Source organism: Salmo trutta, chromosome 5 (genome assembly GCF_901001165.1).
Source record: "Salmo trutta chromosome 5, fSalTru1.1, whole genome shotgun sequence".
In the NCBI taxonomy this organism is placed as follows: Eukaryota; Metazoa; Chordata; class Actinopteri; order Salmoniformes; family Salmonidae; genus Salmo; species Salmo trutta.
In genome coordinates, this window is record NC_042961.1 from 42,916,859 (window position 1) to 42,939,498 (window position 22,640).

Below are 22,640 nucleotides of genomic sequence, written 5' to 3' on the forward strand. Positions count from 1 at the left end.
TTTGGTCTCATCTGACCACAACACTTTCCTCTGAATCATTCAGATGTTCATTGGCAAACTTCAGACAGGCATGTATATGTGCTTTCTTGAGCAGGGGGACCTTGCGGGCGCTGCAGGATTTCAGTCCTTCACGGCGTAGTGTGTTACCAATTGTTTTCTTGGTGACTATGGTCCCAGCTGCCTTGAGATCATTGACAAGATCCTCCCGTGTAGTTCTGGGCTGATTCCTCACCGTTCTCATGATCATTGCAACTCCACAAGGTGAGATCTTGCATGGAGCCCCAGGCCGAGGGAGATTGACAGTTCTTTTGTGTTTCTTCCATTTGCGAATAATCGCACCAACTGTTGTCACCTTCTCACCAAGCCGCTTGGCGATGGTCTTGTAGCCCATTCCAGCCTTGTGTAGGTCTACAATCTTGTCCCTGACATCCTTGGAGAGCTCTTTGGTCTTGGCCATGGTGGAGAGTTTGGAATCTGATTGATTGATTGCTTCTGTGGACAGGTGTCTTTTATACAGGTAACAAACTGAGATTAGGAGCACTCCCTTTAAGAGTGTGTTCTTAATCTCAGCTCGTTACCTGTATAAAAGACACCTGGGAGCCAGAAATCTTTCTGATTGAGAGGGGGTCAAATACTTATTTCCCGCATTAAAATGCAAATCAATTTATAACATTTTTTACATGTGTTTTTCTGGATTTTTTTTTTGTTATTCTGTCTCTCACTTTTCAAATAAACCTACCATTAAAATTATAGACTGATCATTTCTTTGTCAGTGGGCAAACGTACAAAATCAGCAGGGGATCAAATACTTTTTTCCCTCACTGTATTTCTAGGTGTAAGTCCACCTGGAGTGACAAAGCAAAGCAGGCCTCTCAGCTAGGAAGCCTGCAGTGTAACTGTGCCCCTCAAAGCATACCCTCTTACCCTTCTGACAAGGAAATGCAAATTGAGACGGATCTGTTCACTTTTGTTCAAGTTAGAGTATACCGTACCCATTCTCTTGTCTACTTTCTATTCTGGATATTAACTGGAGGAGGAAGACTATGGATGTTACGAGTTGGCCCGAAGTGCAAAGCCATCTACCTATCACACAAAGCAGTGATATACCCTTTAGCTCCAAAAGCTTTCAGCAATGGAGAACCACATTGATTAAAGGGCACAACCATTGTTAGACTAATTAGCAATATCCAGAAACAAACACTTGAGTTTAGCCTTCAGCCCTGCACTTAATTATCAAACACATGCGTCACATTATTTCCAAATGACAGCTGAAGTGTCGTTTTGTCAATGGGAAAATGCATTTCTTGTTGTGACCTAGAATTAAATAAACATGACTCGGTTCCACAGTGGATTTTGGTTCTTTGAACAATTTGTACACAGTCGGAGGATATTGCATATTTAACCTTGGATTGCTTTCATGTTTCATCAGGTTCATTGAATAACCTTCGAAAGTTTTTGTGGTGGGGGAGTTCTGAAATGATTGTGACACACACGTTCTGTTGTGTTTCCCAAGGTCTGCAAGTTAATGTGCACTCACTTACTTACTAAACGTTCCTTCTCCGGGAGTTTTCAATGTAACTGGCTTCAAGGGGGTTGTTGGCTGGCTGGCTGGCTAGTGTGACTAGGGCCTACCTCACTGAGTGCAAAATCACATTTTGGGTTCTTTGGGAATGAAAGGTTATGGCATGGAAAATCCTGAAACTTTACTAAATTGTAATTGCTGGCAGTTTATATTGGCCACCTCAATCTCAGACTGATCAGAGCACAAAATGAGTACGCAAAAGCTGCACGCGCACACACACACACACACACATGCACACACACACACACACACACACACACACACACACACACACACACACACACACACACACACACACACACACACACACACACACTGAATACGTATAGAAAGCAAAAGGTTGAGATTTTATGCTGGATCCTTTGTTTGCCCTTCCCAATGGTTACATGATGAAGGTGCCTGCTATTAAAATACATTTGAATGAATATCTATTTTAAGTGTCAACCCACTGGGCACACACTGGTTGAATCGGTGTAGTTTCCACATAATTTGAATGAAATTACGTTGAACCAACGTGGAATAGAAGTTGATTTGACGTCTGTGCCCAGTGGGAAAGAAATCTAATCACTGCTTTTTGATCAAATTAGACCCGTTAATCAAGCATGTGTTGTCTTGTCTTTCAACAGCTATCCCGCTGTCTGTGACTTTCTACAACACAATAACTTATTATCGGTCATTCGAGCCCATGAAGCACAGGACGCTGGGTAAGTGCCCTCCTTTTTTCCCCCACTGCTAACTGTTACAGCCGTTCACCTTGGACAACTATGTCGCTTGAGCCTACCCAGGAAACATCCTGCACTTGCAAAAAAAAATAGTGTTGAATTCAACTTTATTGAGTTTGGTCGTCAGTGCCCCCTCAAAGGACCGTGACACCCTTGGTAGCAAGCACGTCAAAACATTGGAGAAAAGGGCTGATGAGGCAGAGGGTCCTCCTCAAACTGACAGAAGTCGTGTCACCCTGTTTGTTTACTGCTCATCCACGAAGACTGTCTGGTCCACTCAAAGAGAAAAAACAGCTTGACATACTAGCTAGCCTTAGGCACAGCTCTAGGATCAGATAACCCTTCCCAGATCGATTTCATTATTCCTCAGGCCATCGTGGACTTCATACACACAATAATAACGGGTTACATTCACTGTGCATAATCTAGCAGACACTTTTATCCCGAACAGTTATGCGCGCATACATTTTATATACAGGTGGTCCTGGGAATCAAACCCATTATCCTGGCATTGCAAGTACCATGCTCTACCAACTGAGCTACAGAAGACCACACTGCTGCAGAAGACCACAAGTACAGTTTTAGGTAGTGTTCTTGTAACAGTGACGGCGATGATGATGATGCTGTCTCTCCATCTAGGTACCGCATGTACAGGAAGAGCCAGACGACAGGGTTTCCTTCTCTCATCACCATCTTCTCAGCACCCAACTACCTAGACGTCTACAACAACAAAGGCAAGCACAGAGTGAATCGTACTCATTACCTCATTCATTCGTTTATTTGTTATGGATCATTTACCACTTGCCAGTGGAGGCTGGTGGGGGGGGGCTATAGGAGGACGGGCTCATTGTAATGGCTGGAAAGGAAAACATGGAACAGAGTCAAACGTGGTTTCCAAATGTTTGATATGTGTAATGCCGCTCCGTTCATTCCATTCCAGCCATTACAATGAGCCCATCCTCCTATAGCTTCTCCCACCAGCCTCCTCTGTTGTATGCTGCCCTAGAGTTAGCATCGGACTGTCAGGCTTCGCTCAGTCTATGAGATAAGATTTGGAAGGATGGCCTCGCGAGACAACCCGACTCTATTGAACTAGTTTACGGTTGAAGTTGTCAGACACGGATGTTCATACAACATCACAAAAGTAAATCTCTTTTTAAAGTGCATTTTAAATCACAACACACTTTACAGTGAAACAAAACATTTTAAGAGAACAAAGGAAAACAGTACAGAGAATCCACAATTGAATCATACTGTACTTGACACAGTGTGATCAGATCAAATGTATGCTCCCTCTACATTATAAACAGAGAGAGAATGGGAGAGAGCGAAAGGGAGAGAGAGCGAAAGGGAGAGAGAGCGAAAGGGAGAGAGAGAGAAAGGGAGAGAGAGCGAAAGGGAGAGAGAGCGAAAGGGAGAGAGAGCGAAAGGGAGAGAGAGAGAAAGGGGAGAGAGAGAGAAAAGGGAGAGAGAGCGAAAGGGAGAGAGAGAGCGAAAGGGAGAGAGCGAGCGATAAGGGAGAGAGAGCGAAAGGGAGAGAGAGCGAAAGGGAGAGAGAGAGAAGGGAGAGAGAGAGAAAGGGAGAGAGAGAGAAAGGGGAGAGAGAAAGGCTGAGAGAGAAAGGGAGAGAGAGAAAGGGGGAGAGAGAGCGAAAGGGAGAGAGAGCGAAAGGGAGAGAGAGCGAAAGGGAGAGAGAGCGAAAGGGAGAGAGAGCGAAAGGGAGAGAGAGAGAAAGGGAGAGAGAGCGAAAGGGAGAGAGAGAGAAAGGGGGAGAGAGAAAGGCTGAGAGAGAAAGGGAGAGAGAGAAAGGGGGAGAGAGAGAAAGGCTGAGAGAGAGAAAGGGAGATAGAGAAAGGGGGACAGTGAGAAAGGGGGACAGTGAGAAAGAGGGACAGTGAGAAAGGGATAGAGCACGCACACAGTGCCGTGGTTCCAAAACGTTTCACGCGTCTCTTGGGTCGGGTGGGGATGGGATGGACTGGCTGTGGTCCATTTGGCATGCAGTGTCCCAGCACACTCTGGAGGAGGCTGGACACACAGACAGACCTTTATGAAGTGAGTCAGCACAAAAAGTCCAAGAGAGACTCGTTTTGTCCAATCGGGGAACCACAGGGGAATTCAGGGAGAGAAAGGGAGAAGGGAAATGGGGTTGTTTTTGACACACACACTCATGGGGGCATATTTCCGCATAGGTGTGAATTGGGGCAAAGCCGGTGATGAGTTTCCTTGCGGGCATGTGTCAGGATGGTATGTAGTAGGATTTACTGCAAGGACATCTACAGAAGGAGAGCGGTTTGGAGTTTTTTTGTGAGCCTTACAATGGCCGATGTTCACAGCTCCGTCCAGGCTGTTTTTGTTTTTGCTTTGATGTTCCCTAATCTCAGCCCACCTTGATATCTGATCCCAGCTTTGCCAACTCAAAGGTAAAGAGCTTTAAATAGCTGACCTTGTGAAGCACATTCAGGAACGCATGCCATTACTCAGCCCGGGCTCCTGCACAACTAGACACCCCCCCCCCCCCCCCCCCCCCCCCCATCACGTCTCACTGTTTTAGTTTTATTGTGCGTTTAACACCGGTTGCGTATTTCTTCAGAGTTGTAATGTTATTTAATAGGGTGCTCAGTTTTCTAGGATTCTTTCCTTTTCTCTTGAAACAACATGGGATTCTTTAACCTATAGTCCTATAGACGTTCTAACTAAGGAGTTAAAAGGAGAACATTATATCATTTTGTTATTTCTGTAAAGAGCCGCCCAATGAGGCATATAATATGGTTCGAATGGGGCAGGGCGCCCAATTGAAATGCAAGTGACCGTAATAGATTGAACTTCTCTCGGTCTCGGGCTGGGATCTCGGTTACGAGTGCCGCGGTCTCGTGATTGATGGCCAATCGATGGCAGCTGTAAATCTAAAAGGGGCCAGTCAGCTAAGCCCGTCAGTCTTTGAAGAGAGGGGAGGGGGGGTTGCCAGAATCAGATTAACCAGCCTCCTCCAAATCAGTCTGCGGTCAGTGTAACCTCGATCAGAGTAGGGATCTGGCAACCCTGACAAAGGCGGGAAACCCCCAGCCGGTGGTCTCGCAGGCAAAGAAATAAAAAAAAACCACAAAGGCCACCGTTGCCGAGTCGACATAATGTAACAGCCAAATAACTCTTTTTTTTTTTTTTAAAGGATTAGATCAATCGTGGAATCGGATGGTTCCGTCACAGAGCTACTCGGGTGGCTAGTCTACACGGTCTCATGTCAGGGGTCAAGTTGTCTGTAGCCACATAAGCTGGAGCTGAGTGGTCACTGGGGCCAATGTGTTCTCTCCCCCCCCCCCCCCCCCTCTCTCTCTCACTGACCTGTAAACATGAAAACTGTCTGCTGAAAAACAATATGGGGGGCAATTTTAGTCGCTGGTGTCAGACAGCTTGGGTTTCTCCAGTCAAGAAGACGGGGAATGACACCGCTCCCCATGTCTATTTCGGCGCGGCGGAGGATTGTCACGCAGTGAAACGAGAACTGAGGGGTTCTCCCCCATCGGAGACAGTAGCTCCTCATACCCCAGAATCCCCTTGTCACGTCAATTTCCAAGACATGTGACTAGGGACTTAGTCTCTGTTCCCATCTGGGATTTGGGAGGTGGAGTTTGGTTTTATTTGAGGAGAAGAGGGTTAAAGCTACTGTGGTGTGATACTGTTGTGATGTAAGATATGCTTGTGGCAGCTATTTATACTTCTAGTACAGTTTATCAGACCTGGGCTCAAAGGAATCTATCTTGTTGAATGCTATATTGGCTTGCTGCTCAGCTAAAACCACCAAACTCAACAAGACCCTTCGCTGGGCCTGCCTCTTGGACAGCAGTTACGCATATCCAAACATGGCACGCATAGTATCAGACGTTTACCGGATTTTTCCCCTGCCATATGTTGTTGATTGAGTTTAGACCGTTGGAAATGTGACTGGGAGACAGATGGGAATAGATGGACGATTTGAAAGTGTCAGACTGGGGATTCAGGCATGGGTGTTGCGAAGTTGGCTGTGTTGATCACCAGGTCAAACATTTAGCCTACCTGCCCCCTAGACAGTCACATAGTTCCCCCTCTCTCCTGCTATTCATTGATAGAATGAAAGTAGAGATGGAGATGGATGGAGATGTGCTGTCGCTCTAGAGGGGGCTGGCTCAGAGATATGGCCGAGGTCAGAGTTCAGACTCTGTTTCCTGTGGGATCGGCATGTGGCCACATGATCGTAAGGGGGCGCTGAGCGTGGAGTAAATAGCAGGTTGGCATTCCCGGGGGCAGGAATGACTACAGGGAACAAGGGAATTTTCCGCCTCGTCACAGTCGACAGCGTGGGGACCTTCTCTGGTAATTCTCCAGGGACCTCCCCCCATACAGTCAGAGCAAGTCTGAGCATAAATGGGTATGTCCTCTGTTCTGTTTCCCTCTCTGGATTTCTGGTTGGGTAGCTGGATGGGAAGCTTAGCATGAGAGGACCAGTTAACCAATAAACATTCCTAGTCCATCATTATCATTTACTTACCATCCTTCTGTGATTTATCGGCTTTCTTAGAACTGCAGTTATGATCAAGACCTCAATTATTATTGGTCAATGACATTGACAACTCAATCTGCTTTGTTACTCTGACACTGTACTGTGTAGCCTACTGTATTGTCCCACTGCAACAGTGATTTGACATGGCAGCTGTATTAAGAAACTGTATTAAATATGTGCGGGATGATAAATTCATAAAAGTCAACTGTAGTGAAAAAAATGTAAAACAGACAATTTCTCTCTGTTTCCTGTCTACAGCTGTTATATGAGTGGAATACAAAGAAAGTTAGATAGAAGATGGAGAAAAGTAGAGCAGGGCAGTCAGCCTGACAGACAGACAGTGGAGGAAGCATTAAGCCAGAGGAAGGAACTCTCAAACTTCCACCCCTCATCCCTCCAGTCAGAGGGGATCAGAGAGCCGTCCTCGTTAAGAAGGGAGGAAAACCCTTCTCAGCAGGCACTCGTCTGTGAATAATGCATGAGAGGGCAGACAGGCGGGCGTCGCCATTACCGTAGTAGTGGGTTTTCCTGTTAGAGCAACCCCACGAATGGCCTGGTCTTCCCCCAAGAAGCACTACAGTAGTAGTTAGCGTTATTAGAGCAACAGAGATGCCCGGTGGTTGTCTGAGGAACTGCAACCAGACTTAAATTAGTTTGAAAGTATATATTGCCGTTTGTGAGTGTTTTATTTCATTTATTAAAAGCAAGATAGCTAACACATAAGTTATGAATATATGGCCCCTTCGGGAATCAAACCCAGAACGCTGGTGTTGCAAACAACAACCAACTGAGCTTAATGCTTCCTCCACTGTCTGTCTGTCAGGCTGACTGCCCAACTCTACTTTTCTCCATCTTCTATCCATCTTCTATCTATTAGCCGGCTACCACCCGGTTACACAACCCTGCACCTTAGAGGCTGCTGCCCTATATGCATAGACATGGAATCACTGGTCACTTTAATAATGGAACACTGGTCACTTTAATAATGTTTACACACTGCTTTACTCATTTCATATGTATATACTGCTTTCTATTCTACTGTATTTTAGTCAATGCCACTCCGACATTGCTTCCTAATATTTATGTATTTCTTAATTCCGTTATTTTACTTTAGATTTGTGTGTGTTGTTGTGAATTGTTAGATTCTACTACATTGTTGGGAGCTGGGAACACAAGCATTTCGCTACACCTGCAATAACATCTGCTAAATATGTGTATGTGACCAACAACATTTGATTTGATTTTGAGCCATGTAGAATGGGTGGTTGCTTGGTAATGACGTAAGAGGGAAAAGTATATTTATATACCACTAACTGCGTAGATACACTATATATACAGAAGTATGTGGACAGCCGTTCAAATTAGTGGATTCAGCTATTTTAGCCACACCCGTTGCTGACAGGTGTATAAAATCGAGCACACAGCCATGCAATCTCCATAGACAAACATTGGAAGTACAATGCCCATATTGAAGAGCTCAGTGACTTTCAACGTGGCACCATCATAGGATATCACCTTTCCAACAAGTTATTTTTTCAAATTTCTGCCCTGCTAAAGCTGCCCTGGTCAACTGGAAGTGCTGTTATTGTGAAGTGGAATCGTCTGGGAGCGAAGTGGTAGGCCACACAAGCTCACAGAGCAGGACCACTGAGTGCTGAAGCACGTAGGGTCTAAAAATCACCTGTCCTTGGTTGCAACACTCACTACGGAATTCCAAACTGCCTCTGGACGTCAGCACAAGAACTGTTCGTCGGGAGCTTCATGAAGTGGGTTTCCATGGCCGAGCAGCCATGGAAGATCACCATGCCAAGATCACCAATGCCAAGCATTGGCTGGAGTGGTGTAAAGTTCACTGCCATTGGACTCTGGAGCAGTGGAAACGCCTTCTCTGGAGTGATGAATCATGCTTCACCATCTGGCAGTCCGACGGACTAATCTGGGTTTGGCGGATGACAGGAGAACGCTACCTTCCCCAATGCATAGTGCCAACTGTAAAGTTTGGCGGTGGAGGAATAATAGTCTTGGGCTGTTTTCCATGGTTCGGCTAGGCCCCTTAGTTCCATTGAAGGGAAATCTTAACGCTACAGCATGCAATAACATTCTAGACGATTCTGTGCTTCCAACTTTGTGGCAACAGTTTGGGGAAGGCCCTTTCCTGTTTCAGCATGACAATGCCCCCGTGCACAAAGCGAGGTCCATACAGAAATGGTTTGTCGAGGTCAGTGTGGAAGATCTTGACTGGCCTGCACAGAGCCCAGACCTCAACCCCATTGAACACCTTTCAGATTAATTGGATAATTGGATGAGCCAGGCCTAATCGCCCAACATCAGAGCCCAACCTCACTAATGCCCTTGTGGCTGAATGGAAGCAAGTCCCGCAGAAATGTTCCAACATCTAGTGGAAAGCCTTCCCAAAAGAGTGGCGGCTGTTATACCAGCAAAGGGGGGACCAACTCCATATTAATACCCATGATTTTGGAATGAGCTGTTCGACTAGCAGGTGTCCACATACTTTTTGTCATGTAGTGTACTACAATGCAGGTGGATTTGTGCTTTCAGAGTTTGTGTGTGTATCTAAGAGAAGGCACAGTAGCTCATAACAATGGCTGTTGATACTGAAGGCTGCACCGCTTACTTTCTCCCCCACCCGCTCGTCTCACCACTGTCTCACCTCTACCACGCAACCCCACCCCTCACCAAGCCCAGCGCATGTTAGTCTCTGTCTATCTGTAGCTGTACAGAGTCATGACATGCAGATGGCTGGCATGCCGCGTTTGATGACTTGCTATTCTCAAACCCAGCCAGGAGACGTACTGAGGCAGGAAAGTCCCTCACCGGGGCCCAACCTCGGTGTCAGCTTTCCCCCCTCCAAATCAGGCCACATTGGCTGGGTGTTGGGGGTGGAGGTGGGAGGGAGAGCAGAGGGCTGTATAAAGGGGATGAGGCAACAGTGTCTGTCTGTGTGGTTCCCTGGCCTGTTGCAATGTGATAACACACTTTGACTTATTTAGACAGACTAGGTCAAGGTTCCCCAACTGGTTTTATTTGGCCCACCAAGTTTTCAAATACATTTTGGAATTTTCATTGTTGGACATAAGACTGTAAACACCAGGAAATCAACTCTGAGTGATTTTAATTTAAGAAATCTGTTCCCAAGTATTCCCATGCATAATAGAGAGACACGACGTGATCGTATACAAATGTAAGCAAGGTTTGAAATGATTATGTTTTAGTCAAACATTATATCTCTTTCTGCTTCTTGCGGTCTACAAATGATTTGTAATTATGTTCCGGCCCCCCGACCATCCTCTTAAGAAAAAATCAGCCCACTGCTGGATCTGGAAAAGGTCATTGGCTCAGGTCTAGGTCAGATCTTAGTGGAACCGCCATGTGAGCCAATATAGCAAAATGTCATATAGTTTGTTAAGTCATACAAATCATCATGTATTTAGAAATGGTTTTTCATAATCATTCTAAAACGTCCATAAGAATATGTCGATTTTTCATAATACAAAACAACTATTGGATTTGTTTGTCCGTGATTATACTGTATGTGTTTCTCTCGTACACAGTCTAAGGTTTCAACTTGTTTTACATCCTCAGTTTCTGATCCCATCTTTGGTATGTTGCAATGGCCTCCCAGAGAATTCAGCCTTTTCATACATGTTGGCACAGAAAAAGCTTGATGTATGCACATTCTTATGGACCTCTGGAGCGGTATTGCATACTGTGGATAATGTGGTCAACCAAAGCACTCCTCCTGGTTCCCCAATAAACTATTTCCCTTTGTTTTTCTCTCATGTGGATCTTACAAGTAGATTTGCTGTGTTTCTCAAAATGTTTCTGCCTCAACTGTTCCTATCAACATGCCAATAGGGATCTCCAATCTGTCTCTCTGTCTCTGTATCCTCCCCCATCTTCCCTCTCCGATGATCTCTCTCCCTTTCTCTCGCTCTCTCCTTTCACCCTCTCCCTCCATCCATCCATCATCGGAAATGTATGTTTTCTCACTAAGGAATGGAGGCGATCAGTCCATCAAGCCCATATGCTGACCGAGTTGTTTTTCCTGGTTTTATTCATGTTTAAATCCCTGTAAATGATGCTGGGACTGTTGTGGTGGGGGCTTGGAATCAATGTGAAATAACATTGAAATCAAATCCAATCAAATTGTATTTGTCACATGCTCCAAATACAACAGCTGTAGACCTTACCGTGAAATTCTTACTTACAAGCCCTTAACCAACAATGCAGTTAAGAAAAATAAGAGTTAAGAAAAATATTTACTAAATAAACTGAAGTAAAAAATAAAAGAGCAACAATAAAATAACAATAACGAGGCTATATACAGTGACTGTGCATAGATAATAAACAGTGAGTAGCAGCAGTATAAATAAAAGGGGGGGTGGGGGGGTCAATGCAAATAGTCCGGGTAGCCATTTGATTAGCTGTTCAGTAGTCTTATGGCTTGGGGGTGGAAGCTGTTAAGAAGCCTTTTGGACCTAGACTTGGTTCTCTGGTACCGCTTGCCGTGCGGTAGCAGAGAGAACAGTCTATGACTAGGGTGGCTGGAGTCTTTGGCAATTTGTAGGGCCTTCCTCTGACACCGCCTGGTATAGAGGTCCTGAATGGCAGGAAGCTTGGCCCCGGTGATGTACTGGGCCGTACCCTCTGTAGCGCCTTGCGGTTGGAGGCCGAGCCGATTCCATACCAGGCAGTGATACAACCAGTCAAGATGCTCTCGATGGTGAAGCTTTAGAACTGAGGATCTGAGGACCCATGCCACATCTTTTCAGTCTCCTGAGGGGGAATTGTTACGGGGATGTAAGGGAGGCGAAGTCAGGTGCAGGGGAGTAGCGTGTAGTAACAGGCGCACTTTATTCCTTTCCAAAAACGACACCACAGAATACAATAAACGTGACTTAGGAAGGAGACGGCCTGCTGAAAGAACAGGCATTTCTCTGCCTTGACGTACAGGTCATTCTCCAACAGTCGTCCAAGTACCCTGCGCACCAAGGACACACGCTCGGCGCGTGTAGCGGAGTATATCAGAATGTCATCGATATACACCACTACACCCTGCCCGTGCAGGTCCCTCAAAATCTCGTCTACAAAGGATTGGAAAACTGATGGAGCATTCATCAACCCGTACGGCATGACGAGTTACTCATAATGCCCTGAGGTGGTACTAAACACTGTCTTCCACTTGTCTCCCTCCCGGATATGCACCAGGTTATACGCACTCCTGAGATCCAGTTTCGTAAAGAAGCGCGCCCCATGCATTGACTCAATCGCCGGGGTAACTGTACCTCACCGTGATTTGATTGAGACCTCTATATTCAATGCAAAGGCGTAGACCTCCATCCTTCTTCTTCACAAACAAGAAACTTGAGGAGGCGGGTGAAGGGGAGGACCGAATCTACCACTGATGCAGGGATTCAGAGACATATGTCTCCATAGCCACCATCTCCGCTTGCGACAGGGGATACACGTGACTCCTGGGAAGCGCAGCATCTGCCAGGAGATTTATCGCACAATCCCCCTGTCGATGAGGTGGTAATTGAGTAGCCTTCTTTTTACAGAAGGCGAGAGCCAAATCGGCATATTCTGAGGGGATGCACACGGTGGAGACCTGGTCTGGACTTTCCACCGTGGTAGCACCAACGGAAACTCCTACACGCCTCCCCAAGCACTCTCGCAACCACCCCGTGAGAGCCCTCTGTTGCCAGGAAATAGTGGGGTTATGATGAGCCAACCAGGGAAGGCCTAGTACCACGGAAAACGCAGGACAGTCAATGAGGAAGAGACTGATCTTCTCCTCGTGACCCCCCTGCGTCTCCATGGTCAGGGAGATGGTGGCTTCCCTGATTAGCCCGGACCCTAATGGTCGACTATCCAGAGCGGGAACCGGGAAAGGTCTAACTACAGGAATAATGGGGATCCCTAAACTAAGGGCTAACGCTCTTTCGATAGAATTCCCAGCCGCGCCTGAATCAACGAGCGCCTTATGCTGGGAATGCGGGGAAAACTCAGGGAAACAAACAGGTACAAACAGGTGGACAACAGAGGACTCTGGATGAGTGTGGTGCAGACTCACCTGGGGTGACGCCAGAGTGCCCTGCCTGCTGCCTCGACTCCCAGAGGGACCAACTCGGCACCGACCGGCAGTGTGCCCGCTGCGGCCACAGATGGTGCACATGACGGCCCCTCCTCCAGCCTCCCTACGCGCAGCCCCTCCTAACTCCATGGGCATCGGAGCGGGGGTGCTGGAAGATGGCACCGACAGAGCCCCCTTTTGACGTCCGCGGGTGACCAGCAGGTTATCCAACCGGATGGACAAATCCACCAGTTGGTCAAAGGAGATGGTGGCATCCCTGCAGGCCAGCTCACATCGAACGTCCTCTCGCAGGCTGCACCGATAGTGGTCGATGAGGGCCCTGTCGTTCCAGCCTGCTCCGGCGGCCAAGGTCCGGAATTCCAGGGTGAATTCCTGGGCGCTCCTCGTCCCCTGCCTCAAATGGAAGAGCCGTTCCCCCGCCACTCTACCTTCGGGTGGATGGTGGAAGATGGCCCGGAAGCGACGGGTGAACTCCTCGAAGTGGTCCAACGCCGTGTCTCCTTCTCCCCACATGGCGTTTGCCCACTCCAGAGCTCTCCCCGAGAGGCATGAGACGAGGGCAGACACTCTCTCCCTTCCCGAGGGAGCTGGATGCACAGTGGCCAGGTAGAGGTCCAGTTGTAACAGGAATCCCTGGCACTGTGCTGCCGTCCCATCATACTCCCTGGGAAGGGAGAGACGCATCCCACTGGGACTGGCTCCGGACGGGACGGGACGGGTAGAGGTGGCCCCGGTTGCGCTGGTCAAGGCACTGGAGAGACTTCCTGTCTCTCCCAGCGGTCCATAGTCTGGACAACGCGATCCATCATGGCACCAAGATGATGTAACATAGCAGTGTTCCTGGACGTGGTCCTCGACTCCTCTAACCAGGGTACCTGCTCCTGCTGATTCCATGGGCGGTGTGATATTCTGTTACGGGTGTGTAAGGGAGGTGAAGTCAGGTGCAGGAGAGTAGTGTGTAGTAACAGGCGCACTTTATTCCGTTCCAAAAACGACAGCACAGAATACAATAAACGTGACCAAAACACGGAACATGAACAAAATACAGGCGCGTGGTAAAATACCTACATAACATACAACAATATCACACAAAGACATGGAGGGGAACAGAGGACTAAATACATGCAGTGTGATTAGGGAATGAAAACCAGGTGTGTATGGAACAAGACAAAACAAAACAAATCGCCGAACGCCGACTCTCTTGGTGTGTTTGGACCATGATAGTTTGTTGGTGATGTGGACAATAAGGAACTTGAAACTCTTAACCTGTTCCACTACAGCCCCATCGATGAGAATGGGGGCGTGCTCGACCCTCCTTTTTCTGGAAGTGCAGAGGATGTGTTTAAAAGGCCAGCCGTGTAGAACAGGCACACGATGCAGACTGACTTTATATTTTCACTTAATAACGCTGTTTTAATTGCTAGGTTGAACGTCCCTTGTGGTGTAAAACTGACAGCTTTTGGGGGGTTTTATGAGCTGGATTTACGGTTTTATGGACCGTTTTTTAATACACAATAGGGATGTTTTAGAATAGAAGGCACTCTAAATGCATTCATAATGCTTTGTACACCAGTGATTTGAGCAACGTGTTACAGTAGATATTGGGGTAACACTATACTTAATGCATGCAGGTATAATTCATTATGATGCAGTTATAATGCATTGTCAGACTTGTCATGAACATGTACAGTATTACCCCATTATAACGTCTTGTAATAATCTCATAATGATCCGGACAAAATAACAGCCAGTTTGAGACCCTTGGAAACTATGCATAGAGAGACATAACATACTGTAAGCCTGGTTCTAAAGCAAGTTATAATGCATTATACCTGGATGCGTTTAATTGTCAGATGTCTCATACACACCCCATCTCTCCATTGGGGCTGTTCAGGAGGATGTAATCTCTCATGGACAGACTATGTAAACATAAACAGTACCGTAGCATCTGTCAACAGACTGTGGGATCCAAAGGCTAACGAGTAATTTTGTTCCGGTGTGCAGATTTTTATCACAGGTCATTTGGACAAATCAAGATTTTGCAGGTTTTAGCATCTTTCAGAAGGTGAAGGGACATTTGGCCCATATACTTGCCCATAAGTTGCGAAGAGAGAGGGTATCAGGGCTCAGGAGAAGGCCCAGATGCAGACAGTTTTGAAATAACAATGGTTTATTACAAAAACGGGGGCAGGCAAATGACAGGTCAAGGGCAGGCAGAGGTCAGTAATCCAGAACAGAGCCCAAAAGGTACAGAACGGCAGGCAGGCTCAGGGTCAGGTCAGGCAGAATGGTCAAAACCGGGAACTAGAAAAACAGGAACTAGAGTAAAACAGGAGTACGGGAAAAACGATGGTAGGCTTGACGAGACAAGACGAACTGGCAACAGACAAAAAGAGAACACAGGTATAAATACCTTGGGGATAATGGGGAAGATGGGCAACACCTGGAGGGGGATGGAGACAAGCACAAAGACAGGTGAAAAAGATCAGGGTGTGACAGAGTGTAGAGTGTAGAGTTCCTCGTTCCGGGTCCGCCCCTCGTTCCAGCATCTTTTCTATCACGCCCTGCCCCAGAACTTAATTGAGCATCTGACCGAAAGGGATTTTAGTTCTGGGTTAACCGAGATTAAGGAGGATATAACTTTACAGAAAGAAATGTATTGTGTAGAACATAAATGATTGTCTGACACATAGAACAGGAAATCATGTCAGCTCTATTCACTCTATTTCTCTCTGCAACATACAGAGCGTTTCCTGTCCCTGAATTCATACTTACAAAAATATATGTTTTTTTGGTAATGAAACTTAAATGGCTGCAGTACATATTTATTCAAGTTAATCTAACTTGTGTTTTGTCTGTTCCCTATAGCTGCAGTGCTAAAGTATGAGAACAACGTGATGAACATCAGGCAGTTCAACTGCTCCCCTCACCCCTACTGGCTGCCCAACTTCATGGACGTTTTCACCTGGTCCCTGCCCTTTGTTGGGGAGAAAGGTGAACGGGACAAACACACACACTCACACACACACACACACACACACACACACACACACACACACACACACACACACACACACACACACACACACACACACACACACACACACACAATTCCACCAGTTCAAGTTCATTTAATTCATTCATATGATGGCAGAATACATTTAGGGAACTGTTGTTGTGGCTGTTATTAGTACTCAAATGCAGTCACATGCATCGGTATATGTGGATATAGTCATGCCTAACAATACAACAACCAGAAATAACAATTGAGATGACCAATTATCACGCCCAGTGGTATATGTGGCTGTAGTCATGCCTAACCTACAGTATCAACTAAAAATATCAAATGAGATGTGTCCATAACAATTATCGGTCCTGTTTTATTTGAAGTTCATCATATGAAGGCTTCATAAAGCCTTTACATAGGCTTCATAAGCACAACATAGATGCTTCACAAATCATCTATAACCGTATATCATGCTCTTTAAAGATTCATAATGTGGCATAACTGTGCGACATAAGCATCAATTTAGTTGTTCACATGTATCTTTTATAGAGCATGAAATACGGTTATAGATGATGTGTGACCCATTTATGCAGCGCTTATGACGCCTATATGAATGTATTATGAAGCCTTCATAAGATACACTTCAAATAAAGCGGGACCGAATTATCACATCAAATGTCATTCAGCTTAACGCCATAGGGTTGTCTCTCTCTCATTCTCCCTCCCTTCCGCTCTCTCTCTCTCTCACTCTCCCTCCCTCTCTTCCATCTTCTCTCTCTCTCTCTCTCTCTCCCCCTCCCTTCCTCTCTCTCTATCCCTCCCCCCTCTCTCTCTCTCAAATTCTAATTCAAATTACTTTATCGGCGTGAGAAACATTGCATAAATATTGTCAATGCATCTATGTATACATCATAAAAAATGTTTAGGGAAAATAAATACAATTGTAAATAATAATTAAATAAGATAGTAATAATAACAGAAGAATAATAATAACAACAATAGAATGACAACAGTGGACAGTAATACAAACATAGGATAAATAATGAGGACAGTAATATGCTAAACATGTCAAATAACGGCAGATAGCCTAGCGGTTAAGAGCGTTGGGCCAGTAACGGAAAGGTCACTGGTTTGAATCCCCGAGCTGGCAAGGTGGGAAAATCTGCCATTACGCCTTTGAGCAAGGCAGTTAACACCCAACGACAACTGCTCCCCGGGCGCCGGTGAAGTCGATTAAGGCAGCCCCCTCGCAACTCTCTGATTAACAGGGGTTGGGTTTAAATGCGGAAGACACATTTGGGTTGAATGCATTCACTTGTGCAACTGAATAGGTATTCCCTTTCCCTATTACTACTAAAATGAATGCTACCACCACCACTGTTATTTATACCAATACCACAACTATCACTACTATTACCATTACCATTACTATCTATCATTACTACCACCAATATTTCAACCTACTACCTACTAAGACCATTACTACTATTATCATCACCACTATATTACTACTACCACGAACATCATCAATACTACAACTACTACCACCACTACCACCACCACCATTAAACTACTACCATTACCTCTACTACCACTACCTCTACCACTACCACCACCACCATTAAACTACTACCATTACCCCTACTACCACTACCTCTACCATTTGGAATAATAATCACTGCAATCATAACAACAATAATAACAATAATAGTAAGCGTCACTGCTTATTCGTACAGATTTAGTTACTCAGTGTCAGTGTTGTCACGATACCAGAATCTGGACTTCAATACTGATACCAGGTTTAGTATCACAAAACTCGATACCGTCACGATTCTCGATATCAAAACAATACTAAAACGATACCACGGCAAAAAAAGAAGGCATACGGTGCATTCGGAAAGTACTCAGACCCCTTGACTTTTTCCACATTTTGTTACGTTACAGCCTTATTCTAAAATTGATTAAATATAATTGTTTTCATCAATCTACACACAATACCCCATAGTAACAAGCGAAAACAGTTTTTTTTTAAACATTTTAGCAAATCTATTAAAAATATAAAGCAGAAATACCTTATTTACATAAGTATTCAGACCCTTTGCTATGAGACTTGAAATTGAGCTCAGGTACATTCTGTTTCCAATGATCATCATTGAGATTCAATTGATTGGACAATTCAATTGATTGGACATGATTTGGAAAGGCACACACCTGTTTATGTAAGGTCCCGCTGTTGACAGTGCATGTCAGAGCAAAAACCAAGCCATGAGGTCGAAGGAACTTGGAAACAGGATTGTGTCGAGGCACAGATCTGGGGAAGGGTACCAAAACATTTCTAACGCATTGAAGGTCCCCAAGAACACAGTGGCCTCCATCATTCTTAAATGGAAGAAGTTTGTAACCACCAAGACTCTTCCTAGAGCTGGCCGCACGGCCAAACTGAGCAATCGGGGGGGAGAAGGTCCTTGGTCAAGGAGGTGACCAAGAACCCGATGGTCACTCTGACAGAGTTCCAGAGTTCCTCTGTGGAGATGAGAGAAACTTCCAGAAGGACAACCATCTCTGCAGAACTCCACCAATCAGGCCTTTGTGGTAGTCTGGCCAGACAGAACCAGTCCTCAGTAAAAGGCACATGACAGCCTGCTTAGAGTTTGCCAAAAGGCACCTAAAGACTCTCAGACCATGAGAAACAAGATTCTCTAGATTCTCTGGTCTGATGAAACCAAGACTGAACTCTTTGGACAAGCTTCACATCTGGAGGAAACCTGGCACCATCCCTACGGTGAAGCATGGTGGTGGCAGCATCATGCTGTGGGAATGTTTTTCAGAGGCAGGGGCTGGGAGACTAATCAGGATCGAGAGAAAGATGAATGGAGCAAAGTACAGAGAGATCCTTGATGAAAACCTGCTCCAGAGCGCTCAGGACCTCAGACTGGGGCAAAGGTTCACCATCCAACAGGACAACAACCATAAGCACACGGCCAAGACAATGCAGGAGTGGCTTTGAGACAAGTCTCTGAATGTCCTTGAGTGGCCCAGCCAGAGCCCGAACTTGAACCCGATCAAACATCTCTGGAGAGCTGAAAATAGCTGTGCAGCGACGCTCCCCATCCAACCTGACAGAGCTTGAGAGGATCTGCAGAGAAGAATGGGAGAAACTCCCCAAATACAGGTGTGCCAAGCCTGTAACTTCATACCCAAGAAGCCTCAAGGCTGTATTCGCTGCCAAAGGTGCTTCAACAAAGTACTGAGTAAAGGGTCTGAATACTTATGTAAATGTGATATTTATGGGGGTTTTATTTGTAATAAACTTGCAAAACTTTCTAAAAACCTATTTTTGCTTTGTCATTATGGAGTATTGTGTGTAGATTGATGATGAAAAAAATACATTTAAGCAATTTTAGAATAAGGCTGTAACGTAACAAAATGTGGGAAAAGTCAAGGGGTCTGAATACTTTCTGAATGCACTATAATCCATCATGCCAAATGGAATCAAAAACATTCTTAAAATCAACAAATCATGCAAATACTTCCCCTCTGTTTTTCTGATGAACATGCTGGTTTATTAGCATGTGTAATGTGTATGCGGTCTGTTGTTCTGTGTTTGGGTAGAAAACCAATTCTCTCTCGCTCTCTGCAGTCACTGAGATGCTGGTCAACGTGTTAAGCATCTGCTCCAATGATGAGCTGACGACTGAGGAAGAGATCGATGGTAAGTCTGTGTTCACAGCAGGGGCGCAACTTTCACTGAAATTACATTTTGTCCCCCCCCTCCAGTTATATCATTGGAATGTGATACAAAACGAGGCAACGGTGTGCTTTAGGACCATGCGTACGCCTCCTAGCGGTCGGGTAGACTGTTTGGAGTGTTTATCCGACTGCATAACAAAAATGTAAAAAAAGTTATGTCCCCCCCACTTATAAAACCAAAGTTGCATTCCCTGGTTCACAGGGAGGTGTGCCCTTGTTGCCATGACAGTTTAGACACCCAATTCCCTTCCTCCTTTTTACATGCAGGTGCTCCACTTTAAACCATTGATAAGTATGAAAATGGATTTGCTAATGACATGACATTGCTAACTCCACTCTGAGTGTTGGAATGACCCTTGGGATGGTGAAATGAGTATGTGGAAGTAAATGAGTGGAAGGAGCAACTGTATGGACACGGAGAATGGGCAATTGGGCAAGGAAGGACAAAGATCATTATGGGGTTGTGTCTCTCGGTGTTTGACTAGACTTCCACTAGAGGGCAGCCTCGACCGATGGAACATTCATCAGCTGACAACATACATTTTACATTTACTTTCTTTGGATCCACAGTAGAACATGACGGTGCAAGATGCCCGCATGGATTCACACGCACGTGTGCACACACACCAAACACACACACACACCATTACTCACCAGGATATCTTTGTCCATTGGCCTTATCTTGCCAATACCTGTATTCTATGTTTTTATCCTATGTTGGGGGATAGCTGTTAGCTACTATGTAACACAGTTTGTTACAAAAGTCAACACGTGCCACAATTCTGGTTCAGGTTGCATATCTATGGGTGGAACACACAATGCCTCCTGATTTCTCATTCCATTCATTCCTTATCTTACAGCTCATTCAATTGGGTTCCATTTAACATTAGTAGGCTCCATTGTACAACATAATGGACGGACACATTCTCTAGGTAGAGATGGTTTGGAACACCCATTCCTAGAAAAGCCCTTTAGATACTCCATCGTGCCTCTTACTTACCAAGTCACACACGTCACCATAACTCTATAGTGAGGGGGAAGGAATGCTTAGGTCGTATCCTCTTCCTGTATGGCAGGAAGTGGTGTTGTATAGAACATGGATTCTAACCCTTGACCCTAACGTTACTAGTTGACAGACACTCCTTAGTCACTTACAACTTTGGTGACTTAGTCGCTAACATCTCATCATTTCCTAATTTTATTTTCTTAAGTTACTTTCTTCCATAGTTTAATATCCATTGTGTCGATGTTCATATTCTCTGCATTATGTATTTCTGTTTCTCTTCTCTCGCTCTCTCATTTATCCCTCTTCTCTTCATCTCTGTCTCACTCTCATTCCGTCTCTCTTTCATTTCTCGCTCTCTCTTTCTCCCCGATGCTGTGATTATTTCACACCTTTGGTAACCTCATTTAATGTGTCTTCCTTCTTTTCTGTTTTTCCAGAGTTTTGTTTTAATAATCCATTGCTTTTCTTTATGCTGCCTCTTTCCTCTTTCCTCTTTCCTCTCCACCTCTTCCTCCTCATTTTCCTTCTCATTCGCTTTTTCTGTAATTCTTCAGCCGTCCATCCACTGATCTGTCATCTTTTCTTTTCTCTTCTGGGGGTGTTCTTGAGAAGGACATCTAATATATGCCCCCAAGAAAGGTACAACCCTCAGCTCTACCGTCGTGTGCCAATATACCTTTTTTTTTGGTGGTGCTTGCTCAGGCACATGCACTTTGGGAACCAAATGACTAACACAATACATAAATGTGTTGTAACATTTATGCTCAGTTTGGTTACTGATGTTGATATTGATCAGTAAAAATGTCAAATGTATTGATCTAAAAAAAAAGAAAGAAATACAGACATCCACCCCAATTCAATCAATCGCAGATAAGCTGTGCTGTAGGTTCACTCAGAATGTTGACACTATACAGTTTTTTTTTACGGAGAGGTATAGTTTTGCGTGTTAAACAGCTTGCATGGTGTGTTGGTTTTAATACGGTTAACTTCAACATAGCTTTCCTGCAGTGTCGTTATCTGCACTTGATTGAATTAAAGCTAGCTTGTAGCTTCAATAGAAACAGTGTAGTGTTGTCAGTCCTAACACACCATATAGAACAGTGGTCACCAACCGGTCGATCACGATCGACTTGTCAATCTCCAAGGAAGTTCTAGTCGTTCGGCAAACATTTCTGTAAAAAAAACAACAATAAAGCCTTGCGTTCCTGTTTTCGTTTCTCACTGTTGACGGTAGGTGCACTTCATTCAGAAGCCCTAGCGCTGGGAAGGCAAAGTGTTCTCATTTTGAACCATTTTATGTGTGTGAAGGTTGAACTCTGCTTACCCGCCAGGTCCAGAGAGCAAATCAAGTGCACCTATAGGCCTAACACTGGCCAATCAGATAGCTCAGATCACTGTATCTGCACAGTTTCCTTGCGCCATGGACTGTAAAAAGAAGCCCCGAACGCACAGCAAAGTTGATCATGTGATATTTCAAAACGTTTAAAACCATGACTAGAGACAGACTCAACGAATACAACAAAGAACTGCTGTTTTTATGAGTGTTTTTACTCAGCACTGTCAAAACTTTGTTCAACAGTTTTATAAGCCATAACATGCGCATTTCGATAAGCTTGCATTGTTATTATTTGCAACTTGTGTCTTTTTTAATATCAAGGAATATTGGGACTTTCTCTGATCATAGGAGTAACAGCATGAATTGGTGCATGAGGCAGAAGTAATGCAGTGCGACTTAAGTTTCGCCATCAGCTGGAAGACTGTGTCCCCTTTTCTCAGAGGAGGGCGGGAGAGAGGAGGGACGGTGTGTTGGGTGAGAGGCAGCCTCACCGGTGCTCCCTCCCTCCGCTCAGACTGACTATGAGATGCAGGCCGTCAATCCAGTAAAAAAAAGCAAATTATTATGCTCACTCAGTTGTGCCTC

At 45.2% G+C, this 22,640-nt stretch overlaps 1 protein-coding gene across 5 annotated transcripts in view; it reads left to right on the forward strand.

Moving 5' to 3' along the window:
- The window catches only part of LOC115194217 (serine/threonine-protein phosphatase 2B catalytic subunit alpha isoform), a 103,060-nt gene that overhangs the window by 64,940 nt on the left and 15,480 nt on the right, over positions 1-22,640 (forward strand). For 3 of the 5 annotated variants that reach the window (XM_029753701.1, XM_029753702.1, XM_029753704.1), the window contains exons 7-11: positions 2,209-2,286; positions 2,944-3,038; positions 15,825-15,950; positions 19,604-19,675; positions 21,332-21,358. In XM_029753701.1, coding sequence (XP_029609561.1) covers positions 2,209-2,286; positions 2,944-3,038; positions 15,825-15,950; positions 19,604-19,675; positions 21,332-21,358 — 398 coding nt within the window. The remainder of the gene's footprint in view (positions 1-2,208; positions 2,287-2,943; positions 3,039-15,824; positions 15,951-19,603; positions 19,676-21,331; positions 21,359-22,640) is intronic. The other 2 variants (XM_029753703.1, XM_029753705.1) reach the window with 1 other exon arrangement.